Here is a 22323-nt window from a genome sequence, read left to right as displayed (position 1 = left end):
CGGTTTTTTTTTTTTTGCTTATGGGTGCTGAGGAATCGAACCCAGGGCCTCAAGCATGCAAGGTAAGCGCTTTACCACTGAGCCACCTTCCCAGCCCCTACTTCCAGCTTTTTTGGTAATTTATTGGAGATAGTCTCACAGACTTTCCTGTCTTTTTTTTTTTTTTTAAACAAAAAGTGAAGCCCTAGGCTGGAGGGTATGGTTTGTATTAATATTTGCCTGCTGGGCACCAGGTCCCCTCAGTTTGTCCAAGCATTACAAAACGACGCACTCTAACATCCATAAGCTCTTTTCTTTATAATTTTTACTGCTGTTACATGTATCAGTTTATATAAAATTGTGAGAAATCTATTGTGTTAATTTAGGCCTTTCTTGCTTGTTGAACTCTCAGTGAATTCATGTCAATTTAGTATGTGCCTTTTTTATTTTTACCTATTTCTCTTAATGATTAGGATTACAACTGTCTGTAGGTGCCATTGGCTCATGCCTGTAACACTAGCTTCTTATGAGGCTGAGATCTGAGGATCTTGGTTTGAAGCTAGCCCAGACAGACAAATCTATGATACTCTCATCTAACTAACTGGCAAAAAACTGGAACTAGAGGTATGGTATAAGTGATACAACACCAGCTGTGAATGAGAGAGCCTACCAAGGACTTAAGGACCTGTGTCCTGCACAAAAAAAAAAATAATTACAGTGGTCTGTGTCTGTACCATCTGATGGCATTCTCCAGTGATACTCACTGAGGGGTTTGTTGGGATCTATCACATTTTACTTTCTCCTGTCTCAGTCCTGGCCCCAAGAGCATTCCTCAGTAAACTTCTGCTGTCAAGTCTGAGTGTGCCTGAGGAAGCCTGTTCTGCTGTGGTGGTATCAGAAGTGGTCTGAGCAAGTAGACATGGATTGGGTCACCCTCGGGCTATCCCGACTGTAGGTGGAAGACACATTGTGTCTGTGTTGTAACAATGTTAGGGTCTGGAATACCAGTGAGAGCAGCTGCACTGGCTGGAACAGTGCTGTGTTTTCTAGAAATAAAGACAAGGAAGAGAATGGACTGGGATAAGTCCTTCAGAAAAAGATAGGGCGCAGAACCTCAATTTCAGGTGGACCAAGATCCTTCCACTGGTCTGATTCTGGAGGTTTGGCCATCTAGGACTGTGAAGGAGCCCGAAGCCTTTCCTTTGGACCAGACCCTTGCTCATCACTGAAAATCCACCAGCTGCACCTGCCAAGATGGGCGCCCCAGTGGGAGACAGGAAGAAGCAACCACAAACCTTGTGACTTGGATGTACCCACTACTACCTGCTTCTGGAACTCTTTCTAGCTTCAGGATGGAAGGTTTCTTTCTTCCACTCTTCTTTTACCTAGGGTGTGACATTGGAATTATGTTTTGTTTTAATTGAACCTAATCTGGGACTAGCTGGAGACAATTGATTTTGTGTGTGTGTGTGTGTGTCTGTCGTGCTGTGACATTGGAATTGGAATTATGTTTTGTTTTAATTGAACCTAATCTGGGACTAGCTGGAGACAATTGATTGAGTGTGTGTGTGTGGTGTGTGTGGTGTGTGTGTGTGTGTGTGTGTGTGTGTGTGTGTGTGTGTGTGTGTGTGTGTGTGTGTGTGTGTGTGTGTGTGTGTGTGTGTGTGTGTGTGTGTGTGTGTGTGTGTGTGTCGTAGGGCTTGAACTCTGGGCCTGGGCCCTGTCCCTCCTTTCTTCAGCTCAAGGCAAGTGCTCTATTGCTTGAGCCACAGCACGACTTCTGGTTTTCTGGTGGTTTATTGGAGATAAGAGTCTCATGGACTTTCCTGCCCAGGCTGGCTTTGAACCGAGATCCTCATATCTCAGCCTCATGAGTAGCTAGGATTATAGGCGTGAGCCACCGGTGCCCGGCTGACAATTGATTCTTTTTAAGCAACCTTAGTGCAACTTGTCCTTGTATGTAAGAAACCATTTTAGACTACTTTACAAAAAAACAACAGCAATGGGCTGGGAAGGTGGCTCAGTGGTAGAGCGCTTGCCTTGCATGCCTGAGGCCCTGGGTTCGATTCCTCAGCACCACATAAGCAAAAAGAAAAAAGCCAGAAGTGGCGCTGTGGCTCAAGTGGTAGAGCGCTAGCCTTGAGCTGAAGAGCTGAGGGACAGCGCCCAGGACCAGAGTTCAGGCCCCACTACCAGACCCCAAAAAAACAAACAAACAACAGCAGTAATGTTTGGGGGACCCCGCCTTTCTTATTTTTGTATCCCTTAGCCTAGACAAGAATTTTGACTTTTATTAGATAAACAATCTTTACAGTATTGCAAAACCTAGGGTTCTTGGTTATTTTACCACAGTCAGTGTAAGAGTTGATACATCATGGCATATGCCTACTGACTAGTTTGGACAACTTTGCCCCTGCCCTTTTTGTCGTGGAAAATTAAATCATGCTTCCTCCTTAATTTGTAATACTTTAGGAAGCTTTTTAACATTTATAATCCCACATTTTTCTTTAAATGTTTTATATGTGCTCATACACATTTTATATGAAATTGCTTATTATCACCTCTTCCCTCCTAACCATTAAGTCACAGCCACCTAGCCAAGCAGGACAGGAGCCATACAGCAGTGAACAGAGAATGTTTGAAGTATGATTAACTAGAGATGGGATTAGTCACCAAGGAGTAAAGTGAATGTAAAAGATCCAAGAAGCAGACATGAAGCAGGAAGACAGAGTGCTGAAATTTAGAGAAGTTGTTTCTCCCAAGCTGAGATTTAGCCTTGTTGCGAGGTCGTGGAGGTAGCCCACTGGGTGGCTCTGGTGTGTCAGTCCCTTCATGAATAGCTGGCAGCTCTGCTGTGGAGTTGCCTGGGAAGCCTTCCTCAGGGAAGTCCCTTCCTCTGACAGTGCCCCGCTAGCACCCTCTGCTGACAAGGCTCAGCAGCGTCTGGCTCTAGTATTGCAGAGTGGTAAGGGCTGAATTTGTAGCTAAGAAGCCATGGATAGCTGGCACAGGCACAGCAGAAGCTGGCCAGCCTGTGCAAGCGGGGTGAGGGGAGAGGATGTGTGGGATGGTCCCATGCCAGCTCAAGACAAGTAAAACTACAGCTGGGAGAGGGAGTGTTCACTCAGGGACATTGGATTTAATACCTGAGAGGGATACTGAGAGGTGATGAAAGACTTCAAGGGTGGCTCTTCACACCCTTCAGGAGCTAGTGCACATTGGGTTGGGCAGAAGTGTTAGGCCTTTGCTCCACTGCCTTAGTGATGGAGAGAAAGGGCTCACAAGCCCAGAGAGGTGGACCTCCTGGAGCACACTAGGGTTGGGAGTATTTTGTGAGAGGGTCTCTGGACACTCCATTTACCAAAGCAATAAGCAGTGCTGCCATGGGGCCAGAGACCTGTTTCCCTGCGGTCCCAGGGTACTGTGTCCTCTATGAACCAGAACTGATGGTAGAAGTGCTTCCTGATAACAGAGGATGGGTGCCCAGAAGAGAAGCCAGTTGGTGGTTCTGATCAGAAGCAGGCTGTGTGCAACCATGTAGACAGTGGCTGGAGGAGAGCAAGGCCCGAGGGGAGGGACTGTGTGGTAGTCACTGCCCCGTCTATTTCCCCTGGAGGGACTTCTGCCACTCACCCTGGTGCCTTCATTGTGCATGGGAGAGACATTTTATAGGCAGTTATGCACAGAGTCCATTATGACATGGAGACTAGGTAACCTGAATTAATATAATTAGTCAGGACGTAGGGACTTTGGTCTGGAATTTCTCCTGCTGGCTCCACAGGAGGTATAGTTCATTAGAAGACCCCACCCCCACCCCGGCCTCAATGACTTGGTCTATGCCATGAGAGCTGCCAGGAAGCCCAAATGCATAGCAAACCAATAGCAACAGACTAGAATAGGCTGCTGGCTCCCATATCTAAAGGATTTGGAAGACTGGGAGGATCTTAATTCATATTAGGTACTGGCAAGTCAGATGGAGCCTTAAGTCAGGCAATGCCATCTGCAGAAAATAATGTTTTTAATTAAAATAACAGCAAAAGACTCCTCCCATGCTACTGGCTCCTGGTAGAGATTGACTGTGGAGCTCCAGCTGTTTGGCATACGCTGGTTCTGTCAGACCATCAAGAGGAAGGCATGTCGCAACCCGTGGTATTAGACACAAGCTGGCCACCAGGCACAGCCAGGCTGCCTGAGCAGGTGGCCAGGCTCCCATCACTCATTAGTGCTGGCCCTGGTATCTGTAGGGAGGAGGGAGACCTGCTTCAGACCAGCTAGAAGAGGAGAAAGCATTGATCCTGGTTCAAAATGGGTCAGTTCAGTAGGCGGTGAGTCACCTCAGCCTGACCTGGGCAGACCTGGAAGATACATTGAAGAGAAATCCAAGAGACAAACTGGGAGTGCACTTGACTTCTAGAAAACATCGGGACCATGAGCAGTGTGAGTTGGTCACCTAGCTGACCAGGGATTTGGAATAAGAAAGCTTGAGAGATCTAGCACGAGGAGTTCTTGAGGCCAGGCAAATGGTTAGGTCTATGGAATGAGTGTGAGGCATCTCCCCACTGAGAATATCTACCACAGACGAGAGACAAACACAGGCAGCAAGCACGTTAGCAGAATGACGTGGCCAGTTAACACTGCCAGTCCTTGTCCTACGCTGTCCCAGTGCTAACACATGGCCATCCTTAATGGAGTAACCATGGGGCTGGGGAAAAGCTATGCATGACCCAATAACATGGTGTTCCTACTTGCCAGGGCCACCTTAGCTATTTCTCTGGTAAACACCCAACCTTTGACTAGTGATGAGTATTTGAGACACTTGATCAGTAAGCTACCTAGACTTAGAGTGCTCGGCCGTGGTGGGGACTTCAGAGTGGCAAGAGAGGAGAGAGACAGATACTGGGTGTCATTTGCTGTCTGAGATCAGCTGCAGTGACCACATGTGGTTTATTCCTTTAACCTGTCTATAAAGAAGAGGCTCACCAGATCCTGCAGGTACTTCTGAACATGTCTGACGCACATGAGTAGCATGGTATGTTCCTGGGCACTGCAGATGCCCAGGTCCCCTGTGACCCAATGCCCAGCTACTGTCACAGTCCCTCTTGGTGGCTGCTCCAGATGGAGACCTGCCTTTTTACATTTTTATTTTTTGTGCTGGTCCTGGGGCTTGAACTCAGGACCTGGGCACTATCCCTGAGCTTTTGTGCTCAAGGCTAGCATTCTACCACTTGAGCCACAGCTTTACTTCCTGCTTTTTGGTGGTTAATTGAGGATAAGTCTCATGTCTTTTCTTTCCCAGCCTTGCTTCAAACCATGAGCCTCAGATCTAGCTAGAAGTACAGGTGTGAGCCACTGGTGTCTGACTTTACTACAACTATCTCTATCAAGAGATTTTCATCTTGATTGCATTGCTTAACCCTTTTTTCTTTCAGTGCTAGGGATAGAACCTAGTGCCTTGCACATGGTAGGCAAACACTGTTCTGTTGAGCTACATCCCCAACCAAGATGTAGAGCTTCTTTTCCCAGGAACATCTATTCCCTAGGAGTGACCTATCCAATGATGGTTGGTGCTGGCTTATAAAGGCCCAGTTCCCCCATCAGAACACCTCTACAGGGCTAGCTGGGCCCTGACTGGGCCTGAGGGACTATGTCTTAACTAGCTTCTTCATAGATTTACTCTAGCTTCCTCTGTTCCCAAATTGCCTTCCCAGGTGCAAACCATACAGAGTGGGAACCCAATCCACAGAGTACATGTGTAGTATCTTCATATACACAAGTGGAGAATTTGATCACTGTTTTTTAAAATGTGGTCATTGTCTGTAGTCCACTGAAACAGCTGTAAGTCACTAATAATATGTTGATTAAATAACATTTTGATGTTATGTAAATTTATTCATCCTTTTCCTTTTTGATTGGTATCTGCTTTGATTCCTTCACCGTAATGAGCAATAACCATAAATATTTGCTTGAATCTCATATTTCTGTGGAACAGATAGTTAAGAGTGAGATTGTTTGGATAAATGATTGATGCATGTTTATCCCTGTTTCACTGAAGTTTTCTCTCACAATAAGCTCATATATATAACCTTACCTACTCTATACATCCAGTTTGCCAGACTTGAACCCAACTTAGGAGAGACCACATTACTAGAGTTCCCAGAGTCACATCTTGTGCTCCCTTTGGACCACTCCTCCTCCCAGTTCCCAAGAGTGATCTGTGCATTTTTTGTTTTTATGTTTTGCTGGTCCTGGGTCTGGACTCAGGGCCTCTAAGTTTCTTTTTGCTCAAGGCTTGTGGTCTACCATTTGAGCCATAGCTCCACTTTCAGTTTTTTTGCTAATCTATTGGAGCTAAGAGTCTCACAGACTTTCCTGCCCAGCCTGGCTGTGAACTTTGGTCCTCAGATCTCAGCCCTCCTGAGTAGTTACGATTATACCTATGAGCCACCACCTCCTTGGTGTGTACATTTTTAATTGTAATAAGTATAGGTCATTGTTTTCTAAAAAGCAGTGCATGAGACTTCCCGTTTCTTTCATCAACAAATTATGTTTGCAGCCAAGTATCAGCTAGTGATAAGACATATTCTGAAATATATCTTTTTTGTCATTGTGTGAACACTATAGAGTATGTTTATATAAACTAAGACAGCTATGATGTCAGTAGGCAATATGGGACTGCTGTCCATCAGTGACCAGAAAGTTTTAAAGAGCCTCTAATTTATATTTCTCTACTAGTAAATTTAAGTATATTTGCTTTTGAGGTTTGTTGTTTTGTATATTCTGTCTTCCTATCCTTTGATTATTTTTCTATCAGATTGTCTTGTCTGGTGCCAGTGATGCATGACTGTAATCCTAGATACTCAGAGCTATGATCTGAGGGTTGAGGTTCAAAGCCAGCCTGGGCCAACAAATCTTCCCCCCCTTCCAGTGATGGGGCTTGAACTCTGGGCCTGGGCACAGTCCTTCAGCTCTTCAGCTCAAGGCGAGTGCTCTACCACTTGAGCCACAGCGCTACTTCTGTCCTTTTCTGTTTATGTTGGTGCTGAGGAATTGAACCCAGGGACTCATGCATGTGAGGCAAGCACTTTACCACTGAGCCACCTTCCAGCCCCTGGGCAGACAAATCTAAGAGATTTTTATCTCTAATTAAATCAGTAAAAAGTGGAAGTGGAGCTGTGGCTAAAGTAGTAGAGCATTAGTTTTGAATGAAAAGGCTATAGGAAAGCACCAAGGCCCAACATTCAAGCCCCAGTACTGGCACACAAAAAATTGTCTTCTCAACATATAAGAACTTGTGTAATCTAAGTAATTAGAGCTTTGTCTTTTTTTTTTTTTTTTGGTTGGTCATGGAGTTTGCACTCTGGGCCTGGGCGCTGTCCCTCAGCTCTTCAGCTCAAGGCGAGTGCTTTACCACTTGAGCCACAGAGCCACTTCTGGTTTTCTAGTGGTTTATTGGAGATAAGAGACTCATGGAGACACTCAAACCCAGAGTTCAAGCCCCACAACCAACCAAAAAAAAAAAGTTTCATGGACATTCTTGCCAGGGCTGGTTTTGAACAGTGATCCTCATATCTCAGCCTCCTGAGTATCTAGGATTATAGGCGTGAGCCACTGGCACCCAGCAGAGCTTTGCAATTTTTGTTCCAAATAGTACATTACTTTTATTTTAGATATAGTTATTAATTTGTTATTTTCTTTTTTTTTCTTTCTTTCTTTTTTTTTTGTCGGTCGTGGGGCTTGAACTGTGGGCCTGAGCACTGTCCCTCAGCTCTTCAGCTCAAGGCTAGTGCTCTACCACTTGAGCTACAGCTCCACTTCTGGTTTTCTGGTGGTTTACTGGAGATAAGAGTTTCACAGACTTTCCTGCCCGGCTGGCTTTGAACTGCAATCCTCAGATCTCAGCCTCCTAAGTAACTAGGATTATAGGCATGAGCCACCAGTGCCCGGCTAATTTGTTATTTTCTACTGAAGTAAAATGCTATCTTTTAATATATTAAGTTCTCATAAGATCTAGGATTAGTTCCTGTTACCTGCTCTGTTCAAGAGGTCTTTTTGTCTATCCATATTCAAATATTGTGTTGATTTGATTACAGTGACTTTAAAATATGTTCTAAAAAAATTTTACCAAGGCAATTCTTTTTTATTTTCTTTTCTATTTTTAGATATTTTGTTTTCATGTGCACTTTGAAATTATTTTATTAAAATATCCCTGTATGGTCTCTTAATTAGAGCTGAATATATTTGTGTTTGGAAGAATTTAATATTTTAATATATGTTCTAATGCTATGTCTTGCTCTTTGTAGAGGTCGTGTTCTAAGCTATTTCATAAAATTAGTAAGTTTTCACTGGGCACTGGTGGCTCATGCCTGTAATCCCAGCTACTCAGAAGGCCAAGATCTGAGGATCATGGTTCAAAGCCAGCCCTGGCAGGAAAGTCTGTGATAATTTTTTATCTCCAATTAACTGCCAAAAAGCTGGAAATGGTGCTGTGTTTAACAGTGGTAGAACACTAGCCTTGAGCACAAAAGCCCAGGGACAGCACCCAAACCCACAGTTCAAGCCCCAGGATCAGCACATTCATGAAAAACATTTTTGAGTTTTCATATTAAGTGTCTTATGCCTTGGTTGTTAGGTTAATCTTTAGTAACTTTTCTGTTGTAGAGGACATTCTGTTTCCCCATGTGCTTCTCCTGGTGGTAGTTACATCTTCAGAGGAAATATCACAGTGGTTAAGACGTAGACTTCTAAGTCCAGACTGCTTGGGATCAAATTCTGGTTCCATCTCACTGCAACCAAGGCTTATTAAAATAAAACAAAGTCTAAATAAACCGTTAACACTTATCAGGTTCTATAAAGTGTCGAATTTGGGTTTTCAGAATCAAAAGTTCAGATGCAAATGCCAAGTCATCATCTTAAACAAGCATTTCATAATTAAATAGATCTGCCTCCGGTTAATTTGAATTTTGCTTTATATATCAACTTACAGCAAAGGTCCTATGCATTTTGGTTGTGAAATTTATTACAGCTTTAAAAAAAGTTAATGGTGAGCAAATAGCATGATTATAGAGGCTATTTTCAGTATTTAGTTAATTGAATGATTTATATTTCAATGATTTTAATACCTTATATTTTTGTTGTTTTTAAAGCTGCAAATATGATAAGTAAACCCAGTGTTGAGTATTCAGCAATACTTGAAAATAGGATGAATCAAACACTAGAAAGAAAGGTAAATCATTGCAAATAGAATAATTCTAAACCTTATTTGCTTAACAAATACTTATTAAATGTCCTGTTATACGTTGGGCACTGTAGATATAATGGTTTAAAAAATGTAGGCACCAGTGGCTCAGGCCTGTAATCCTAGCTACTCCAGAGGTTAAGATCTAAGGACTGTGGTTTGAAGCCAGCAGGGGCAGGAAAGTCCAGGAGACTGGTCTTTGGTTAAACAGCAAAATGTTAGACTGCAGGTATGGCTTAAGTGGTAGAGCATCATCCATGAGTGAAAAGGAACAAAAGCTCAAAGCCCTGAGCACAAGCTCACATACCAACACACACACACACACACACACACACACACACACACACACACACACACACACACACACACACACACACACACACACACACACACACACACACACACACACACACACACACACACACACAGAGTTTCTATTCTTCAGAAGCAATAGAATTTGATTTGGATGAGGGAACGGGAAGACAGAGACATATCACACAGATTTGTACCATAATAGAAGTGCCAAAACAGGCCTGAATTCAGAGTGCTCTGGGAAGTAGAGGAGAGCCATATAACTTAAACTTTATACTGTTTTAATTTGATTTTTTGAGTTGGAGAGACAGGAGTTTGGGTAGTCTTTCTGAAGTATGAAAATTACATCTGCACTGAGATCTAGTGGATGATTAGGAGTTGGCTGGTTTGATGATCCCACATTTATAGAGAGTCAAGGAAGAATGGAGATATATTTTGGGAGATCATGGAAAGCTTAGAATTTTGAAATAGTGAAAATAAGTAGTCAGAAAGACCTGGAAACAGTATCAGAGAGAGAAGTGGTCATTTTGCTGAAGAGCTTGTGTAAGGAACATGGGTGGAGGTGCCTAGTGGTGAGGAGAAAGGACTCTGAGCAAACCTGTGTTCAGGCCCCAGCTTATCATCATTTCAACATAAACTTCCTGTAGCAAAATAGGGAAGTGGTAGAGCTGTCTCTAGTGTGGACAGGATGGGCTGATAGGATGAGGACTTGAATTTTGAAAATCCATGGACTTCCTGACATATTTTACGCTGAAATTAAAATACTTATCACAAGTTTAGAAACTTGTAAAGGATATGATTTGTGACATATTGTTAATATTTAAAACTGTCATGCTAAATTTCAAATATATCCACTGTGATTAAAACTACACTGTGGTGACTTGATATCCATAATCATACCCTAAAAAAATACATGAGCAACATCTGAAATCTTAGAGTTCCCATTTTTCCTGAGTCTTTTTCTTGTATACTCCTCCACAGAATTCTTAATCTATAAATTTTATGCTTGAAAGTCTGTTCTTGAAAAACAAGTAATTCTCTATAATAAAAGTAAGTATAAATGTAAAATTTTCCATTTCATATAGCCAACTGTTAAAGCTTTTTTTCCAAATTATTTCAAATTAATTTTTTAAATGAAGGTCTTCATATGATAAAATTGAAAATAAATGTTAAAGACAAATTATTACTGTCCATGGATCTTATAATGAAATGGACAAGGATGCTGGAATACTATGTTACTCATTACCAGATCACTATTGATCTGCACTTTCTTCTTTAGTTAGTAGATCAATTAACATATTGTGATGTCACTTTATAACTAAAACAAAAATGAATGACCAGAAAAAAAAAAACTGGCTTGGATGTGGATAGGTACTGGGGGGTGCATGAGGATTACTAGGGCTAACAATAGTTTATTTGCATGAAGATAAAACTATGAAAACTATTTTCATATGAAAATAGAACCATGAAACCTATTGAAATTGTTTTAGGAAGAGTACTGAGGGGATGAGGTTGATTATGACACATTGTAGACTATGTGGAAATGTCCGTGGAATTCCCCTTCTACAATTATGTACATATGTAGTGTGGGTTCTGGGTCTTAAACTCAGGGCCTGGGTGATGTCTTTGAGATTTTGTGTTTAAGGCTAGCACTTGAGACACCATTCTACTTCAAGATTTTTTTGTGATTTGTTGGAGATGAGAGTTTAACAGACTTTCCTGTCTGGGCTCGCTTTCTAAGTAGGATTACAGACTTTGAGCCACAGGTACCCAGCTAAACCAATGTATGCTAAGAAAAAAGAAAGAAAATATGGTTAAATGATTGGCTATGTGGCTTAGTGGTAGAGCATTTGCTTAACATGTACAAAGTCCTGGGTTCTATCCTGAGGGAGGGGAGAAAGAGAGGGAGGGCAAGAAAGAGTGGTCATAGGAAATGTGAGGCTTATTTCCTCACATTATCTTGGACAATTTTAACAGAAATTAGTTTGATTAATAGAGCTATCCTATGCTGTCCCATGTTTTAATGAAACAGAACATAGGTAATATCCTATGAAATGTGAACATATTCTTTTTTTTTTTTTTTGGTTCTGGGCGTGGGGCCTGAACTCTGGGCCTGGGCGCTGTCCCTTAGCTCTTGAGCTCAAGGCTAGCACTCTACCACTTGAGCCACAGCGCCACTTCCGGCTTTTTTTTTTCTTTTTGCTTATGTGGTGCTGAGGAATCGAACCCAGGGCCTCATGCATGCAAGGCAAGAGATCTACCACTGAGCCACCTTCCCAGCCTTGAAATGTGAACATATTCTAACGAAATATTTTCCATTTGTCCACAGACTTCTGAGTCTTTAACAAGCCAGACATCAAGAGGGTCCACCAAGCCCTTTCCTCAGTCCTCCATTACTGAGCTCATGGGTCACCTGTCTGCTGAGCAAATGCAGAAAAGCACAAACTCATTGATTCTTCCCAGCTATGTAATTCCACAGTGTGATCAAGAAGTTTCAGTTATACAGAAAATGGAACATACAAGACAGCATTTCCTAAAGAAAAACGTAAATAATGGAAAGAAGGAAAGCATGAATACCAAAAGAAAATATAATGCATGTAGTAATTCATTAGAGAAAACAAGTAAACACATGGCATTGGAAGAACGTGATGATAAGGTTGGGAACTCTAGCCACTCAACAACATTTCAAAGGCAGTTTTGTGATGTTAGGTATTTGGATGATTTGGCAAAAGGCCAGCTGATGGAAATGCTAGAGCAGGCAGCAGCCCTGGTGGTAACTCTGATATATGAGGATGGTTACACCCAGATAACAGCTACCCAGGTTAGTAAACATTGATAGAGTTTGTTACTTTTTCTCCACAAGAGAAATCCCTCTTTCCTGGGCATGATGGCACAGCTGTAGTACAGTTCTTGGCAGACAGAGGAATGCTTGAGCCCAGGACAACATAGTGAGACCCTATCTCAAAACAGCAATGAAAGGAAGGTCCTTTTCTTAGTGTCTGATTTTGATTTTCTTAGTGTCTGATTTTAGAAATAAGACTTTTAAGTTCCTCTTCCCCACCAGCGGTAAGTGATTTAGGAGACTAGCAAACTGCAGTGGAATATATTCCACTAGTAAAGTGTAAAGGTTTCACAGTCTCCACCTCTTTGCAAATATTCCCCATCTTTTTTACTTTAGCCATTCTAGTGTGTGTGAAATGGTATTTCATGGTGCTTTTAAATTTTATTTGCTGGTGGAGATGGGAGGCAAAAACTGGGAGAGAACAAGGGTAGGGGTGATATTGTCCAAAAAGACACATACTCTTTACCTGACTTAATTAACTGTAACCCCTGTAATCGCCTTTATAATAACAAAAAAAATTAAAATAAATAAAAATAAATTGGATTTGCTTAATAACAATGACCTTGAGCCGGATGTGGTGGCTCATGCCTGTAATCCTACCTACTCAGGAGGTTGAGATCTGAGGCTCACAGTTCAAAGCCAGCTGGAGCAGGAAACTCCGTGAAAAAAATTTTTTTAATCAGTCGTGGGGCTTGAACTCTGGGCCTGAGCGCTGTCTCTCAGCTCTTCAGCTCAAGGCTAGTGCTTTACCACTTGAGCTACAGTGCCACTTCCGCTTTTCTGGTAGTTTATTGGAGATAATAATATCACAGACTTTCCTGCGTGGGCTGGCTTTGAACTTCAATACTCAGATCTCAGCCTCCTGAGTAGCTAGGATTACAGGCATGAGCCACCAGTGCCCAGCTTCTGTGAAATTCTTATCTCAATAAATCACCAGAAAACTGGAAGTGGCACTGTGGCTCAAGTGGTAGAATGCTAGCCTTGAGCTGAAGAGTGCTCAGGCTCAGAGTTCAAGCCTCACAACCAAAAAAAAAATGACTTTGAACATATTTTGATTGCTTATTGACTGTTCACATATCATCTTTGGTGAAATTCAATATTTTTTGCCTACTCCTAAATTGAGGACTTCTCTTTTTTAAAAGATATTTTCCTGGGTTAAAAAATACCATTAGGGAGACTGGGGCAAGATGTCGAAATAGTGACAGGGAATAAACCTAGCTCCCTGTGGTCAAAAAGAGGTACAGGACATTAGCACAGAACTCCACCTCAAAAGAGGACACCAAGCAAGCTATAAACAGTTCAGCAATGACCAAGAAGATTCAAAATTTAAACATCTATAAGAATAGTAACAGTTGAAGCCAGATGCGGATAGCTTACACCTGTAATACTACCTACACAGGAGGCTGAGGTCTGAGGAACATAGTTTGAAGTTAGTCTGGGCATGAAAGTCCATGAGACTCTTATCTCTAATTAATCACCAAAAAACCTGGAAGTGGAACTTTGACTCAAATAGTAGAGCACTAGTCTTGAGCACAAAAGCTCAAGGACAGTGACCAGGCACCAAGACACAGTATAACCCGTTTTCACTTTATTTGATTCCAGTGCCCTGCATCTTGTACATACACTTCTCTAATTTGGGGAGGGGAAGGGGAATAAACCAAATGCTTAAATAGGGATATAGTTTGACCCATTGTAACAATGAGATATACAAGACACTATGTTGAAAACAAATTTTACAACTTCTAGGGGTGGGGGGAATAGTTGTGGAGGTGGGAGGGAAGGGATGGTAGGGGGAAAACAAAGGAGGAGGCAACAATGCTTGATTGGAAATGTGCTCATTACCTTGCACATGTAACTGTAACCCCTCTGTACAGTAAAAGAATTAATAAAAAAGTAAAAAAAAATCAGTTGATCTTTTTTCTTTCAGTAAAGATATTATTCTATTATCTTCTAACTTTCTCTCATTATAAAATGATATATCTTGGGTAATAGATGTATGTGTTTAATTTTGACCCTTAGTTGTGCTGTGTTTTTACAGGTTTCTCCAGCTTCCTCCGTTAAAGGAATTGTGATGTTACTGAAGAGTCATCCAGAAAACACCAGAGGTCCTCTGGATTCCCCAGGAGTCTGTGGTGGTAGTTTGGAGGAGGGCATTGTGTCCACTGAACGGTACATCTACATACACACAGAACATCCTTCCATCCCTAGCCAAGAACAAGAGGCACATAGTCTGTTTGCCAGGTAAGGGATCTACTCGTTTCCTCATCTCCTGCTTACATGCCTGCTTTAGCCCAAGTTTCTCAAAAGTTACCTAAAAATGTCCTTCTGCAGTAGATTTACTGGGATCAGAAACCCCAACAAAGGCTCACATGTAATATTTGGTGATCACATCTCTTCTAATCTAAATCATCTTGTAGAGATCCTGTGTCCTGCATTTACCTGTCAGCTTCATTGTGGGGTTCTTTAGTTTGGTTTCTTTTCTTCTATGTAGTATATGGAATTTGGTTCTAAAGGCTTACTTTGATCCAACTTCTTTTCTAATTTTGTAATTTCCTCCACATTTATTAGTTAACATCTCCTGTAAAAAGCTTTGCTTTCCCTCATCATCCAGACTTTGCTTACTGTGCCTTTCATGTCGTCAGTCATAGGTGATCTTGTTGGCAAGGCCTTCCTGAAGCACCTAGAGAAGATAGTACCCATGCCAGCACCACACCTAATCCCACCTCACATTTCCCCAGCTTCAGTCTGTGTGTCTTCCATAGTCATTGTATTGAGGGACCACTTAGTTTACACTCCTTAGCTCTCTGAAGGCAGGAATTGTTTTATTCACATTTGTATCCCCGAGAACAATGCTGCAAAGTAGGTACATAATATTTATTCTGTGTTATTATTGAATGAATGAGCATTAGTAAGTTCCAGGATAATTATATTATTATCTGATTATAGTATTACCTCATGTACCATAAAATTGGATGCATTATTCTCAACTCTATGATACTTTCTTTGGGATTCTAAATGGATTTACATAAGTTTAATTAATATACACATAAATTAATATACACATAAATGCAATATCTTTTCACATATCCAAATATTCATCTTTATGTATTAGATCTTATTGGTTCCATGAGAAAACAGGCTCAAAGAAATAAAGTCATAGATCAGTCTTCAATTTCAACTCAAATGTCGTGTGTGTGTGTGTGTGTGTGTGTGTGTGTGTGTGTGTGTGTGTGTGTGTGTGTGTGTGTGTGTGTGTGTGTGTGTGTGTGTGTGTGTGTGTGTGTGTGTGTGTGTGTGTGTGTGTGTGTGTGTCTAGGGGCTTGAACTCAGGGACTGGACACTGTCCCTGAGCATTTTTGCTCAAGGTTAGAGCTCTACCACTTGAGCCACAGTTTTGTTTACAAATTTTTGGTAGTTAACTAGAAATAAGGATCTCACAGATTTCCTTACCCTGGCTGCCACCAAACTGTGATCCTCAGATCTCAGCCTCCTGTGTAGCAAAGATTACAGGTGTGAGCCACTGGTGCCCAGCTTTCAAATGTCTTTTTTTTTTTTTTTTTTTTTTTTGGTCAGTCGTGGAGCCTGAACTCTGGGCCTGGACACTCCCTCAGCTCTTCAGCTCAAAGCTAGCACTCTACCACTTGAGCCACAACGTCACTTCTGGCTTTTTCTGCTTAAGTGGTGCTGAGGAATGGAACCCAGTGCTTCATGCATGCAAGGCAAGCACTCTACCATTGAGCCACATTCCTAGCCCTTCAAATGTCTTTTAAGCCCAAATCTAGCTTCTTAATTTTTTTTTTTTTTTTGGTCAGTCGTGGAGCTTGAACTCTGGGTTTGGGCTCTGTCCCTGTGCTCTGCAGCTCAAGGCCAGCACTCAACCGCTTGAGCCACAATGCCACTTCTGGTTTTCTAGTGATTTATTGGAGATAAGAGTCTCACAGACTTTCCTGCCCAGGCTGGCTTTGAACTGTGATCCTTAGATCTCAGTCTCCTGAGTAGTTAGGATTACTGGCGTGAGCCACTGGTGCCCAGCTCTGTGAGACTCTTATCACCAATTAACCACAAGAAAACCAGAAGTGGCACTGTGGCTCAAGTGGTAGAGCACTCGCCTTGAGCTGAATTGCTCAGGGACATTGCCCAGGCCCAGAGCTCAAGCCCCATAACCGACAAAAAAAAAAAAAAAGTAGAGAAAAAATAATGCCAGCGTAGGCCTGTGGTTCACAACTACAATCTTACCTACTTAGGAAGCTAAAATCTAAAGGATCAAGGTTCAAAGAGTCCATAAGGCTATCTCCAAAATTACCAGCAAAAAGCAAGGTTAGAGATGTGCTTCAAGAAGTATATTACCAGCTGATCAAGCACACAGGCTTGAGTTGAAACTCCTATACTGGCAAAAGGAAGGAAAAAAGGAGGGAATAGGGAGGGAGGAAGAAGAAAGAAAAAAGGTAAGTTACCTACCTCATAGGATTCTTTAGTTAATCTAAATAATAACCATCAGTAGAGTAATGGTAATATTTTTCTAAGTTTAAAGTTCTGAATTAAATTCTAAATTAGTGAATTTGTTTTCTAGGAACGTGCTGTTTCAGACCCTGAAATGTAAATGCCCTGTTGTTTGTTTTAATGCTAAGGACTTTTTGAAGACCGTGCTGCAGCTCTGTGGTGAGGGCAGTTGGAAGCATGGTAAGTTGCAGCACTTATTGACTTTGCAGTTTAGCTCTTTAACTCCTCCTGGGGTGGGGAAATGATATGTGCCATCTTGTCACTTACTGCAGGGCTGCTGGCCATTCAGTGCAGATAAATACCTTACTTGCCCTAAGCAGGAACAAGCTCTGCCCTCCATATGTCCAGGTTATACTTGAAATATTACCTATTTATATTCCTTTAGTAATTAAAACAACAAGGGTATAGTCAGAAAGGGACTCGTTACTACAAACAGCTTATAAACAACACATAGTTTCTAAGAACTATAGACCAGAGTGAAAATAAACATCACAACACTGTCAACACATTTTTGTTTTTCTGTTTTATTTTGAAGTAATACCTTCATTTTTAGAAATAATTGTCAGACATCATTTAATTTGCTGGTCTTAAAAATGTCAAGAACAGCCGGGCGCTGGTGGCTCACGCCTGTAATCCTAGCTACTCAGGAGTCTGAGATCTGAGGATCGCGGTTCAAAGCCAGCCCTGTCAGGAGAGACCGTGAGACTCCTATCTCCAATAAACCACCAGAAAACCGGAAGTGGCGCTGTAGCTCAAGTGGTAGAGCGCTCGCCTTGAGCTGAAGAGCTGAGGGACAGCGCCCAGGCCCAGAGTTCAAGCCCAACGACCGACAAAAAAAAAAAAAAAAAAAAAAAAGTCAAGAACAGCACATTCGGCCCAAGCATGGTAGTGTATGTGTGTGATCCTCACCCATGAGGCTGAGATAGAAGGATCATGAGTCCAGGGACCACCTGGGCTACATAAGTAGATCATGTTTCAAAAAAATAATAAAGGAAGACAGCAGCACTGGCCAGAGGTTTGGAGCACGAAGTAATGTTGTGTAGCATATAGCCCAGATGTGTGTAGACTATAGGTATGGGTTTCTGCATGAAAAACAATCCATTCCTTATATTCAGGGGCTTTTCTCCAGTGTGGGTCCCTCAATGCTCTTAAAAGAACTGAAAAAAATGTAAGGCTTCACCATATTTTTTTATTCATAGCATTTTCCTCCAGTGAATTTGTCTATAAATATGAAGAGAAATTGAACATCTGAATATCTTATGTTGCTTATAACATTGCTTATATTGCTATGATGTCTTTCCAGGATGAGAGAACTCATACTGTATGGGAAATGTGACTTTGGAGGCTTTACCACATTGTTGATAATCATGATTTTTCTCTAGTTGTTCTTTCATGGACTCAAAGGGATTCTTTTTTTTTTTTTAATTTAATTTTATTTTATTTGTGAACATACTGTACAGAGGAGTTACAATTACGTGGGCAGGATAATGCGTACATTTCTTACCAAGCATTGCAGCCTCCTCCTTTGTTTACCCTTCACATCCCTTCCCAGCCTCCCCCCTCCCCCACAATCCCAATCCTTCTCCTTCCCCCCCCCCCCCCCCCCGCTCCCCGCACCGATGTTGTAAAGCTAGTTTTGGACATGATCAAAGGGATTCTTTTCCTTTCTTTCCTTTTTTTGATCCCTAGGTTTGAACTCAGAGCTTTATACTTGTTTGGCTTCTGCTTGTTCAGCTGGAGGTGCTCAACCACTTGAACCACAAGTCCAGCCAGGCTTTTGGCTGATTATTTTGAAGACAGAATTTATAGACTTTTCTGCCCAGTTAGCTTCAAACCTGTCTTTCAGACATTAGCCTTTTGAGTATCTAGGATTGCAGGTGTGAACCACATTGCCCAGCTGAAGGAATTCATATCTGAAGGCTTTACCACACTTTTTTTTTTATCACTGCAGGGTTTTTTCCCCCCATATTAGTTCCTTCATGTCTGAGAAGAGCACTTGAATTCTTAAGGCTTTGCCCTCTTGTTTACATGCATAGGCTTTTTTCGTTCATGAGCTTTTTCATGTAATTGAAAGTATTTTTAATATCTAGACTTTAGCACATTGTTTACATTCCTGAGTTTTTCCTCCACCATGTGTTCTTTCATGGCTTCAAAAGCAGCTGTGATCTCCAAAGGCTTCAGCCCACTGTTTTCCTGCATAGGACTTTTTCTAGTGTGAGTTCTCTCCATCTACTAAGGGATGTAGAAGAAGTGAGAGCTTCATCACCATGAGATTTTCTACAGTATGAGTCCTTGCATGTATTTAAAATGAACTAGAACAAAGTCCTTTCCATATCGCTTGCATTAAGAGACTTTTTCTATGCTATAAGCCTGCTGTTGTATTGGAAATTAACTTGATAAATCAAAGATTTTCAGAGTACTTTACATTCACCAGTTTAATGACAGTATGGGATGCCATGTATAATGAAGGTTTTCCGTTTTTACCTTTATTTGACTTCTTCTTATATTCCTCACACTTACATGACTTGAACTCAGATTGTGGTAAGATATGAAGTACCTATAGACATTTTATTTTTTGCCCGTTCTAGAGCTTGAACTCTGATCCTGGGTGCTGTCTCTGGGCTCCTTTTGCTCAAGGCTAGTACGCTGCAACTTGAGCCACTGTGCCACTTCTGGCCTTTTTGTGATTAATTAGAGATAAGTCTCAAAAATCCATGCTTGCTTTGAACCACAACCATCAAATCTCAGTCTCCTGAATAACTAGGATTAAAGGCGTGAGCCATCAGTGCCTGGCTTTGGAATTTTTTGTTTCTGTGTAGCCATGGTGCCCATAACTCAAAATCCTCATACCTTGGCCTCCTTAGTGCTAGTGTTACAGACATTCCCCACTGCCATGTCCACCTAATCTTTTTTTATTTAACAAGTGATAAAGCAAATGTAGTGAAGATGTTCAGTCTAGAATCTAGGAACCACATGTGTTCACTGTATAAATTTTTTTGTGTGCCAATTCCAGGGGTTGAACTCAGGGCCTGGGTACTATCCCTAAGCTTTTTTCTGAAGGCTAGCAATTTACCATTTGAGCCATAGCTCCACTACCAACTTTTTTCTGGTTAGAAATAAATGTCTTACAGATTTACCTGACCAGGCTGGCTTCAAGCCTCAGTCTTCAGATCTCACCCTCCTGAGTAGCTAGGATTAGAGGTGTGAACTGCTTGTGCCCAGCTTTCTATATTTTTAATTATGTGCAGACTTGGAAATAGTCATAAGATTTTGGGACAGAAGCTCTTATTGTAGTGTTTTTTCTTTTTTTGGTGGTACTAGGGTTTGAACTTAGCCCTTGTACTTGCTATCCCCTTGAGCCATACCTATAGTACACTTGCACATTGGTTATTTTCAAGAAAAGGTTTTACTTTATGCCTGACCCAGCCTGAAACATGATCTACCTGTCTGTGCTTCTTGCTGTCCCTGGGATGGCAGGTGTATGCTGCTACACCCACCCATTGTGCTTCCCCCAACCCCCCCCCCAAAGCTTGAGATGACAGCTGCATGTTACCTCACCCCAATGTTGATGGAGATTATGTCCTAAAAATCTTGTATGTCACTGGGCGCCCATGGCTCATACCTGTAATCCTAGCTACTCAGGAGGCTGAGATCTGAGGATCACAGTTCAAAGCCAGCCCGGGCAGGAAAGGCCATGAAACTTTTATCTCCACTAAACCACCAGAAAACTGGAAGTGGCGCTGTGGCTCAAGTGGCTCGAGCTTCAGCTTGCCTTGAGCTGAAGAGCTGAGGGACAGCATCCAGGCCCAGAGTTCAAGCCCATGACCGACAAAAAATAAAAATTAAACATCTTGTATGCCTAAATTTGCCTCAACCTGTAATCCCGATCTTTACCTCCCAAGTAGATAGGATTACAAGCTCGAGCCACTGTTCTTGGTTATTGTAGAAATTTTCTAGCACACATAAAATTACCTTGTTTTAACAGTTATCAACTTGAAGCTACCAATCCTTTTCTTCTTTGACTTGCCACACCCCAAACCCTAGCCTCCTTGATATTTTGTAACAAATCCTAAGCATCATAAAATTAAGCTGTAAATATTTCAGGTATATGAGTAAAAGCACAACTATTCCACATTTAAGGAGGCTCCATCATATCCCCTTAGAGTTGGCAGTAATCTTTTCATATTTCTAGATTCCAATTAGTATTTGAATTTCCCCACTCATTCTATAATACCTCTTACTTGTATATCATTTATTGTTGTCTTTGCCTACATTCCTAAATTTTAGCATAGTGATATTCAAAATATATTCTTGACTTTATCTGAGATCATAGGTGTGTGCCATTAAATCTACCTAGCAATTTTTGTGCGTGTGCATGCGCATGCACATGTGTGTGTGTGCATATGCACACACACTGGTCCTGGGCACTGTCCCTGAGCTTTTTTGCTCAAGGCTAGCAGCCTACCATAGCAGTTTTTTTGTTTTGTTTTTGTTTTTGTCGGTCATGGGGCTTGAACTCTGGGCCTGGGCGCTGTCCCTCAGCTCTTCAGCTCAAGGCGAGCGCTCTACCACTTGAGCTACAACGCCACTTCCGGTTTTCTGGTGGTTTTATTGGAGATAAGAGTCTCACGGTCTCTCCTGCCTGGGCTGGCTTTGAACCACGATCCTCAGATCTCAGCCTCCTGAGTAGCTAGGATTCCAGGCGTGAGCCACCAGCGCCCGGCTTTTGTTTGTTTTTGAGAGAGTATCTCATGTAGTCCAGCCTGTCTCCAGATACACCAGCCTCCTGTCTCAGTTTCCAGAGCACCAGAATTAGAAGAGTGTACCTCCACACCTGGCCTAACATTTCTTTTTCAGCTACTGACATTTTCTTCCCACTGTGGAGATTTGATTGGCAGACTTAGTCTTTTCACTTTTGAGAATTTCCAGGGACCAGCCTCCAGAGTTTTCCAGTGCTGTCAGATTTCCCCAAGGACTTTCAAAATATCTGTCAGTAAGGACTCTTACACTAAAAGTTTAAGAAAGACAATGGAAATGGTCCTTTGGGGTGAGTCTGTGTTACCAGGCAGTGCTGTGTGAAGTCACGCCTTGCTGACCTGGCGTGAGCAGTCACCTTGACTATGGGCTCTCATCCACAGTTTCAAACCTGCTCTCGTAAGAGAGTCATCTCACACTTGCATGATCAGACACTGTCTGCTTTGTAATTATAAATCTTAGACTCATGTCTTTAGAGATTCTGACTTCAGGCTCTTATCTGTATTGTTGAAAGCTCTAAATTCTAATTGGCCCCAGAGCCCGTCCCTTCTCAGCTTGTGATGTGCATGGAGCCTGGGTGTGCTGTGGCCACCTTTCTAGAGTGAGAATTGTTGAGGAGCCAGGCACTGGGGACTCACACCTGTAATTGTAGCTACTCGGGAGCTGAGCTCTGAAGATCACAGTTTGAAGCCAACTGGGG

At 42.0% G+C, this 22323-nt stretch overlaps 1 protein-coding gene across 8 annotated transcripts in view; it reads left to right on the top strand.

Moving 5' to 3' along the window:
* Positions 1-22323, top strand: part of Poln (DNA polymerase nu) — a 126971-nt gene that overhangs the window by 23801 nt on the left and 80847 nt on the right. For 7 of the 8 annotated variants that reach the window (XM_070021689.1, XM_070021688.1, XM_070021693.1 and 4 more), the window contains 4 exons: positions 9123-9202; positions 11856-12347; positions 14407-14609; positions 16939-17048. In XM_070021689.1, the coding sequence (XP_069877790.1) occupies positions 9123-9202; positions 11856-12347; positions 14407-14609; positions 16939-17048 (885 nt within the window). The remainder of the gene's footprint in view (positions 1-9122; positions 9203-11855; positions 12348-14406; positions 14610-16938; positions 17049-22323) is intronic. The other variant, XM_070021695.1, reaches the window with a different exon arrangement.

Source organism: Dipodomys merriami, unplaced genomic scaffold (assembly GCF_024711535.1).
Source record: "Dipodomys merriami isolate MVZ:Mamm:240054 unplaced genomic scaffold, mDipMer1.0.p SCAF_143, whole genome shotgun sequence".
In the NCBI taxonomy this organism is placed as follows: Eukaryota; Metazoa; Chordata; class Mammalia; order Rodentia; family Heteromyidae; genus Dipodomys; species Dipodomys merriami.
The sequence above is the reverse complement of the archived record's forward strand: the minus strand, read 5'-3'. Positions and strand labels throughout refer to the sequence as shown.